The 8,579-nt window shown below is 55.6% G+C and overlaps 2 protein-coding genes across 5 annotated transcripts; both read right to left on the bottom strand.

The window, feature by feature from the left end:
- Positions 1 to 83: 83 nt before the first annotated feature.
- Positions 84 to 3,528, bottom strand: ATP6V0B (ATPase H+ transporting V0 subunit b). The gene is made up of 8 exons (XM_030823719.1): positions 3,333 to 3,528; positions 2,580 to 2,628; positions 2,252 to 2,335; positions 2,046 to 2,123; positions 1,757 to 1,826; positions 1,592 to 1,643; positions 1,200 to 1,390; positions 84 to 398 (listed from the first exon to the last, which is right to left on the bottom strand). Exons 1-8 carry the CDS (start codon positions 3,397 to 3,399, stop codon positions 372 to 374), a joined length of 618 nt encoding a protein of 205 aa, XP_030679579.1. The 5' UTR covers positions 3,400 to 3,528; the 3' UTR covers positions 84 to 371.
- Positions 3,529 to 5,088: 1,560 nt separating this feature from the next.
- On the bottom strand, positions 5,089 to 8,482 carry DPH2 (diphthamide biosynthesis 2). Of its 4 annotated transcripts, none has more exons than XM_003278627.4 (6): positions 8,123 to 8,482; positions 7,737 to 7,849; positions 7,256 to 7,479; positions 6,375 to 7,058; positions 6,112 to 6,288; positions 5,089 to 6,031 (listed from the first exon to the last, which is right to left on the bottom strand). In XM_003278627.4, exons 1-6 carry the CDS (start codon positions 8,267 to 8,269, stop codon positions 5,907 to 5,909), a joined length of 1,470 nt encoding a protein of 489 aa, XP_003278675.2. In that variant the 5' UTR covers positions 8,270 to 8,482; the 3' UTR covers positions 5,089 to 5,906. The 4 variants fall into 4 exon arrangements, with proteins under 4 accessions (XP_003278675.2, XP_012366750.2, XP_030679577.1 ...); XM_012511296.2 differs by having other exon boundaries at positions 8,175 to 8,464; XM_030823717.1 differs by having other exon boundaries at positions 5,089 to 6,288.
- Positions 8,483 to 8,579: the final 97 nt, after the last annotated feature.

Raw genomic sequence — 8,579 nt, 5'->3', positions numbered from 1 at the left:
GGGAGTGGCATGAGGCTGAGGTGTACAGGCCTCTTTACCCTTCCTCTGTGAACGGTGGCGCAAGAGGGCAACAGAAGCTGCACTGACCCAGACAAATACCAAGTTTATTTCACAAACACTAGGAAGATGGGTTGAGGGTGGAGGTGGGGGACACAGGTATGCAGCTGCACAGAGTCAGCAGCAGCAGCCTGCTCCCCACACTGAGGACTTGGCCTGGACTGTAGTGCCTCCAAATCAACACGCAGCAAGAGGTGAGTACAGGGAGGGCCCTGAACACCAAGCCTCTGAAAGGCTAAGGGACACAGCTCCAGCTGTCCCAGGAAAACCAGCAATAAATAAGAGTGAGGCACGGCCCCACCCACACATATCATCTAGTCACCCATCTTCACTCTGGAGGTCTGCAAAAAAAGAACAGGAGAAATCAGGCAGGGACAGAGGAATAGGTAAGGCAGTGACAAATGACAGAAGATGAGACCTAGCACATGGTTGGATGGACCGACCACAAGAGATGTATGACTAACCAGGATGGACACACTGTGACAGACAAGGCAGACAGGGACAGACAACCACAGAGTTACGCTGTGGGACAGACGGAGAGAAGTGGCAATATGGATAAAGCTAGTCACTAAGAGTCAACTCAGTCAAGCACCCACAGTCACACTCAGACCCTCAGGCAGATCCTTAGTCACAAACACACACACTGTCAGACAGACTAGACACACACAATTTAGACAATGCTGTCCTACTGACAGGCATGTGACAGCGAGATACACATAGCTCCGAGAGACAGTCAAACACACCATGACAGACTGATATAGACAGACAAAATTCCATGCTAGTCTAGATCACAAATACAGATTGGAGACATGAAAAGCATGGCAGATAAAATGAGAGAACAGAAGGAGGGAGAGACTAAGTGAGAGCTATACAGATACAAAGCATTAGAAAGGGGAAAAAAAAAAACCAGGGCTGTTGTCAGTGATACCAAATCAGAGACAAAGAGAGAGAGCCCCTGTAGGAGAAAACCAGAAGATGGAAATGAGGAGGTGGAAGCTGTTTGGGGGAATCTATAGTTATAGGTAGAGGAGGAGAGCACTTTGGCTTCTCCAGAAGGAGAGCCAGAAGTAAGGCTAGGTTACTCCAGAAGTAAGGCTAGGCTGGAGACAAGGACACAGAAGCTCCCCAAGGGGATGCATCACCTGAAGAATTGCGACGATGACCCCAAAGAGGCCAATGGCGCTGCCAAAGATCTCCACGATGAGAATCTTTACAAAGAGGCTGGGGTTCTGAGCATCGGCCAGGGCAGCCCCACTGCCCACGATGCCCACGCAGACTCCACAGAAGAGGTTAGACAGGCCTACAGTGAGGCCAGCCCCAAACATGGAGTAGCCTGGGAGGATAGAGAGGGGTGCATTGAGGCTAAGCCAGGAATGGGGGAGATATGGGTCAATGGGGCCAATCCCCATCCCCACTCTGCAAAGCAGAAAAAGTAGGTGAGAGAATATCAAAATGATGGTCCAAGCTGGGAGGGGGGAGAGTGGAAGCAGGCATGAAGTCCCAGCATTTTGCATTCATACACCCATCCACCCACCTGCATGGTAGTTCCGATGGCCAATGGCCTTGGGATCTGTGGCACTGAAAGGCTGAGGGAAGAAGAAAAGTAATCAGAAACCACCCTGATGCACCCCATCCAATCTCTAAGCAATGTGTAGAACACGCTGGAATGGATTCCCCCCACCACCCTGGCCTTCCATACCTCAGCCATGTTGCTAATGACAATTGCCATGATGATACCGTAGATGGCCACAGCCTCACAGAAGATGATGCTGGTAGTGGTAGAGGTTAGGAGTAAGGAGTGGAAAAGAGAAAGAAATGAGAAAGAAACCGTCCTTCCTGCCCAGTAAGTCCCCAGCAACCTTTCCCCACTAACGTCCCATCCCACAAGGCGGCTTGTCAGAAACTGTATGTCAGATCAAACACACAGGCAGCGCCAACACAGCTGGTTCTGACAAAAGTCCAAAGGGGAACTTTTACCTGACACTTACCTGACCAGGTTCTTGGTCTTGATCCTGGGGGCCTTCACTCCTCCACCAATGATGGAGGAGCCGGTAATATAGATGCCCCTGGTGGAAGGATAAAAAACTGATGAGCAGAGCCCAAGCTGTCACTGCCCTCAGCATGCCTAACACCCCAGTGACACCACCTGCCATGACTCAGCCTCTGCCCCCAGTCCCACCACCCCAGTACTCACCAGGCTGCCCCAACCACAGACAGGGAGATAGCTAGGCCAATGCCCAGGTTGGACCACATGAAGGGCGAAGTCTCCGTCAGGAACCTGTTGTGGAGGCAGAGAAGAAAGCAGTTCAGCCCTAGCAGGGAAGCAGAGCACAAAACCTTAACCCCCCAAACCCCCCCCTTCAACCCCACCACCAGTTCTGCAGGCAACAATTGACTGCATATTTCCCAAAGGTCCATGTCCCAGGCAGGCGGTGATGTGGGGGAGGGACTCAGACCAGAGAAGAGAGGAGAGGCTGCAGGGAAGAAGCTTCAAGGGGAATCCTGCCCCTGCTCTCCCTTACCATGCCACATCAAAGCGGAAGCCCAAATCAAAAATGGTGTAGCAGACTCCTGCAGCAGTGAGGAAAAAAAAGGGGGGTTACGGGCTGCTCTGCAGAGAGAAGGTCCTCAACCTAAAGTAGCTGCCGAGCTGAAGGGCCACCTCCCTGAAGGGGCATCCTCAGGCTGCCCCCAGGTGACACTACAGCTGTCTAGACAGATTCCTCTGCTTAGGCCTCCATTTTCTGCCACTCCCTCGCTAAAACCACCTCCCAGACCAAGCACCTGCGCAGGCAGGGTCGCCACCCGCAAGCCCGAATCCGAGGCGGGACCGAGGGAGCAAGCGCTCCAGCCAGGCCCCGCCAGATCCCGCCGGCCCAGTCCGTTCCGCTGTTTACCCAACAAGCTGTGGGTGGGGGAGGGCAAGGCGACCGGGAAAAGAGGAAACGGAACAGCCGGCTTGGGACCAAGCAGGCCGGTCAGGAGCAAGAAAGGGGGGACGGCAGTGAGACGTGGGGGCGGGGGGAGACAGCGATAGTGGCAGGACGGGGGAGTGCTGCCCTCGCGGCCCCTACCCGCCCGCACCCCTCCTCAAGCAGCTGGAGATCTGGGTGTCCTTTGTCGGGGTCAGAGGCCTTCGCAGGCGCGAGTCCCCAGAGCCTCGGGTGCAGAGCGCACGGGGGGGCCAGTATTCCCCGCAGGTCACTTCCCCGCCGAGTTCCTACCCGGCCAGCTCGGCCGCGATGCTGCCCCCGCCCGCCAGGACCCGGCCTCACCCACGGCCAGCGCGCAGGCCCAGAAGGCCACGAAGACCCCGGAGTAGAGCAGTGCTAGCCCCGTCATGGCGGCGACGGCGGCGGGGGTCGGAACGGCGGGGCGGGAGCTACAAACGCGTCCTAGGGTCCACCGTCCGCCCCGCAGTCTGTCCGCCCGCCCCGCAGCGTCACCTGACTCGCCCACGTGACGCGCCGGCACCACGTGACCGCACGCCGGTCCCCGCGCAGCGCCGCCGCCGGTCTAGAACAGGGCGACGCCGGAATCGCAGGCGCTGGGGATTGTGGTAGTTGTAGTCACGCGTCTCGGCGGAGGCTCGGGCGTCCTCCTCACTAGGAACTTCGACATCTGGCCAGTCCTTCTTGAGTCTCTCCACCTCGCCCTGCCAGCCCTGTTTTATTCCCGAGCCTGCTCGCGGGCCCCTAAGGCGTCCTCTCTGGCAGCCGTGCCTCCTAGCCAGTGGCGGGTGGCGCCGCGCGTGCCCTCTGCCTCACCTTGCTCACGGCGTCTCTCCGCCCCAGCGCGCTCGCTCCGCTGCATGGCTAACACCTGCTGTCCTCCGAAATCGTCCTTCTGGCAAGCCTTCCCTAACCCAGTGGCAGGGAAGCGCGTTTGCTGGGCTCCCGCGATGTCCCGGTGATGCTTATTAAGCTTCAGTAAGATGTCACTCCCCTGTTGAAATGCCCTGATGGCTCCCATTTCATTCAGGAGAAAAGCCGAAGTTCTCACAATGGCCTGCTAGGCTCCCCACGCCCCTCAGCTGACTTCATCTTCTAATACTCCCCCACTAACTCCCTCCTCTGGCTGCACTGCCCTTCTTGCTATTTCCTTGAACGTGCCAGCCATACCGCGACCTCACTGCCCTTGCACTTGCTCTCTCTGCTTCTCCTAACTATATATGCGGCTCGTCCTGTAACTTCCTTTCAGTTTTTGCTCACCTTCTTGAAAAGGCCTTCTCTGACCATTCTGTTTAATATTCCAGCCCCCTTAAACGCTCCTCTGCTTCCCAGCTTTACATTTCTCACGGTACTTACTGATCACCATTTGGCATACTAAGTATTTTATTTGTCCAGCTCCGCCTGGCAGAGTGTAAGCACCATGGCTTTTGTGTCGCTCACTGCTGTATTTCCAGTACCTGGCACAGGGTGTGTCCTCAGTACATATTTGTAGGACACATGATTGATGCCCACTTTGTCCGGGTTACCTTGTTAGCTTACAGCTCTGCCTCCACCATTAGACTAGGCATTCCCTGTGCGCAGGGACCACATCCCCTTTGTTCACCTTCAATGCCACTGTGACACCTAGACAATTGCCACCTAGACAACGCCACTGTGACAAGATTCTCAACAAATGTGGGGAAGAGGCGAGTCTTTTCATTTCACCCCTCTCCACCATTAGGGCCCAGCAACCCCCCTTGCTTGAAGCACCCGCCATGTTGGTTCATGCCTGTGTTTAAGCCCAAATGTCTTTTTCACTCCTTTTCTCCTGACAATTATTTTTTTCCTCCAAAAGATCCAGCCTAGATGTTATGCCCTCTAGGAAGCCTCCTCTCAGTCCTCGTCAGGTATCTCCTGTGGGATCCAGCTGTCCCTGGGGCTTCCCTCCTCCCAGATAGAGCTGTTTTCACTGTGTGCTGACTGCATATTTAACTCTCTTTCCAGGTACACTGGAAAGGAATCTGGTTAAATACAGTTAAAATCTACATCCCAGGACCAGTGCAGGATCTGCAGTATTTCATGAATTAAAAAGAAACAGAAAGAGAAATGATATCTGGTTTATTTAGGTTGCTGTGATCTCCCTGAGAAATAAGAGTCAGTATAGACCAACACTGTCCAACAAACAGAACTTTCTGCCATGATGGCATATCCTGTAGCTGCACTGTCCCCTCATGTGACTGTCTGAGCACTTGAATGACTAATGTGACTGAGAAACTGAGCTTTTAATCTTAATTAACTTAAATTTAAGTTTAGCCACATGTATTTAGTGGCTACTGTACTGGACAGTGCAGGTCTAGCTAGACCAGTGGTTCTCAATTGAGGGCAATTTTGCCCCCACAGATAACATTTGCCAAGGTCTGGAGTTATTGGGGGAGTGCTTCTGATGTCTAGTGGGCAGAGGCCAGGGATGCTGCTAAGCACCCTACCATACACCAGACAGGCCCCACAACAAAGAATTATCTGGCCCCAAATGTCAAGTACGAGTTTGAGAAACCCTGGTCTAGACTGTCTAGCACCTGCCTTTTGACAAGGACAGACCCTCAACTGCAGACTGGGAACTGGGATTGGCCAAAGGTCCTGGGCTGCCCTCAGGAAGACAGATGGGTCCAGAGGCCTCAGGGAAGTCCCTAAGCCCTTTACTCCATCAGCCAAACAACAAGCATTACTGGGCATGTGCTGAGCTTGTGCCAGTGCCAGGACAGGACAGAGATGGATCCTATCCTGTGAAGGGCTGCGTGCTCTCCCTCCTTCCAGGGTCCTTCAAGGATCTTGGCAGGGGGATGGGAGGTTGGTGCAGGGAGCACTAAAGGTCCTAGCAGCCATTCGTAAGTCCATCTATGTCTCTGGCCCCACATGGTATCAGCCGCTTCCCTCATCCTCATAGGCGATGGCAATCCCTCGTCTTCCACTCACAGCTTCTGTCACTGGCGTCTGACCCAGGCGGGGCTCCAGCCCTTGCCAGCTCCGGGAGCTAAGGAATGAGGCTGTAGAGGGAGGGGGCTCAGTCTGAGTGCACTGCATCTGCAGAAAAAGCTCAGCTGGGAGTGGAGACTTGTACATTTACCTGCAGGACTGCTCTCAGCCAGCTCCAGCTGGGGCCGTGGGGTCAGGGCCAAGCTTTCACGATCATTTGATGACTTCCAGGCAGGTGGGGGTCGGAGATCTCCAGTAATGAGTGACACATCTGGGGCTTCCCACAGCTCTGACTCAGGTGGTGGGAGAGGCACGTGGAAGGGAGAGCCTGAAAGGGAGGAGGAAAGAAAATCCATACTCGCCCCCTGACTCCGTGCCCCAGGTTTCCAGCTTAGGCAATACCCCACTACGCACCAGGCAATAAGTCCGCATAATGTGTGAGGTGGGGAGCCAGGCCTGGAGGTGGCCAGGCAGGGTTGCAGGCAGCTTCCAGCTCACATGGTGCCAGTACAGGCCGGAAGAAGCTACCAGAAAGCTGGGGGGCTAGAGCACCCAGAGGACAGGCTAATAGCACAAAGACATCCACCTCAGGGAAGTTGGCAAGCTTGGCAGGGGTGGGCCGCCCCAGGGCCAACACGTAGCTACGCTTGCCGGCAGCCTGAGTCAGGTTCCGCAAGTGGGCTAATGCCTCACGGTGTTGGGCTACACCCAGTGTGCCTGCCAGCAGCCCTACCACGCGGGCATCTCTGGCCCTTTCTACCAGATATCGTCTTCGTGCCCTTAGCCGTCCAGCCCGGGCACCCTCATCCTGAGTCTTTCCTGTATCTGGGCAGCAGGAGGAGAAGGGTCGACCTGGTGCCCACCCCAAGAGCAGCCGACTCAGGTCTGGGTCAAGGTCCGGGTCAGGGCTGGCCTTAGAGCCCCCTACATAGAAGGCACCATACTCTTCCAGACACCTCCCTGGGGCAAGGGGGAAGCGGCGCCCAAAACGCTCCAGGGGCTTAGGCTCTGGACTCAGGGAACCCACTGGTAGGGGAAAAGCTGGGCTGGAGACTAGCAGGTCCAGGTACCGCGGGCGCAGGAGAGTAGCCAAAGCCTCTGGAAGAGAGGGAGGTAGTGTCGAGGTTGGAGCCTGGCAAAGCAGGAGCTCCCTCATCCCCAGGAGACTAAATATGACCCAGTAGGCTGGGGCCAAGCCCATATCAAGAGTTCTATGGACGGTATATGGAAATGGGGAAATTAAGGCATAAAGCAGTTGGCCCACCCTTTGTGCATACACAGGCAAAACCCCTTACCCAGGGCATGGGCACAGGCCGGCTCACTCAGCAGCACCACAGGCGCTTTGGGGTCTGGGTTCTGGGCCTCAAAGGCCTTGACACAGAGCTCCAAGGCCACAGAACGTTGACGAAGCACGAAGGCAACGGGCAGTGGGCGGGCTGGGGGGCTTAAGCAGGCAGGGCCAAAATGTATGAGAGCCTGAGCTCCAGCTTGCTCAGCACCCAGCACATCCACGCAGCAGCTGCAGGGGAGATAGCATCAGAGAAATGGGTTCTCTTCTGGAGGCGAGTTGCTGTCATCACTGGGAAATGTGGTCAGTGAATAAAATGGTTTCATTAAAGGAAGACATTGTCAATGAAGGGAGCTAGCATCAGGAGGGGAGTCATTACCATTATCATCAAGGAGAAACACCACCATTGAAGGCAATCACTGTCATAGAGGTAAAACCCCATGAGCCCCGGATCCCCAGGCCTGACCAAGGTAAGGCCAAGTTCACACCTGCCGTAGGCTGTGTCACCCAGAATGAACATCTTTGACCCTGTCGTCTCCTCCAGTCGTGCAGCCACAGCCACAGCATCTCCCAATAGCTGGTCAGGGAACTGCAAGGCAACCTATAAACATAAACCATGGAGTCAGGGACAGCGTCTCTCCCACTGAGGGCTTCTTTAAAGCAATCTTCCAGGAGCTCCCACTCAACCTTCAAAGCCCCTGGTCCCAGAGGGGCACTCTGCCCCACGTAGTAGGTGGAAGGGAGGGATGGTCAACGCGCTGCGGACAGACTGATTCCCCCACCCTCTTGCCCTCACAAAATCCCCCAAGATCCGGATCCTCTGGGCGACCCATCCCGACAGAGGCAAGCCACCCTTCCCTAAGTCTGTCCTCACTCGTTCACACCCCAGGTCGCGGACAAATCCAGCGACTCGCTCCAGCTCGTACACTCGGTCCAGGTCAGGAAGAGGAGTGAGTAGTCCTGGCATCCCGGCCTCTCGCTGCAGCGCCGCCTCGGCAGGGCTGCTAAACATCGACTCCATGAGGCACAGCCTGGGTGGTGGGATGCAGCGGGGACCTCCCTGGGACAGCTTCGGGGCTTGAGTCCTCTAGAGCAGCCCTCAGGGGGTCAAAATCGCATTGTGGGGGTAGGGGGAAACACAAACACAGTCGGCCTTCAGCCGGTGCGTATCCCGTTCAGCCACCCTAACTCCTGTTTCCCCGCTACACGTCGGACTACCGGGGAGGTTACTTCCGGGTTTTAGAAGCGTGGCTGATAGCGATTTTGCCAATCCTAAATCAGCACAGCTCCCCCACTCCAATCCTCGCCACCGCCCCGCACAGAGAACCAAT

The sequence above is a fragment of the Nomascus leucogenys genome, chromosome 12 (assembly GCF_006542625.1).
Source record: "Nomascus leucogenys isolate Asia chromosome 12, Asia_NLE_v1, whole genome shotgun sequence".
NCBI classification, from domain to species: domain Eukaryota; kingdom Metazoa; phylum Chordata; class Mammalia; order Primates; family Hylobatidae; genus Nomascus; species Nomascus leucogenys.
The sequence above is the reverse complement of the archived record's forward strand: the minus strand, read 5'-3'. Positions and strand labels throughout refer to the sequence as shown.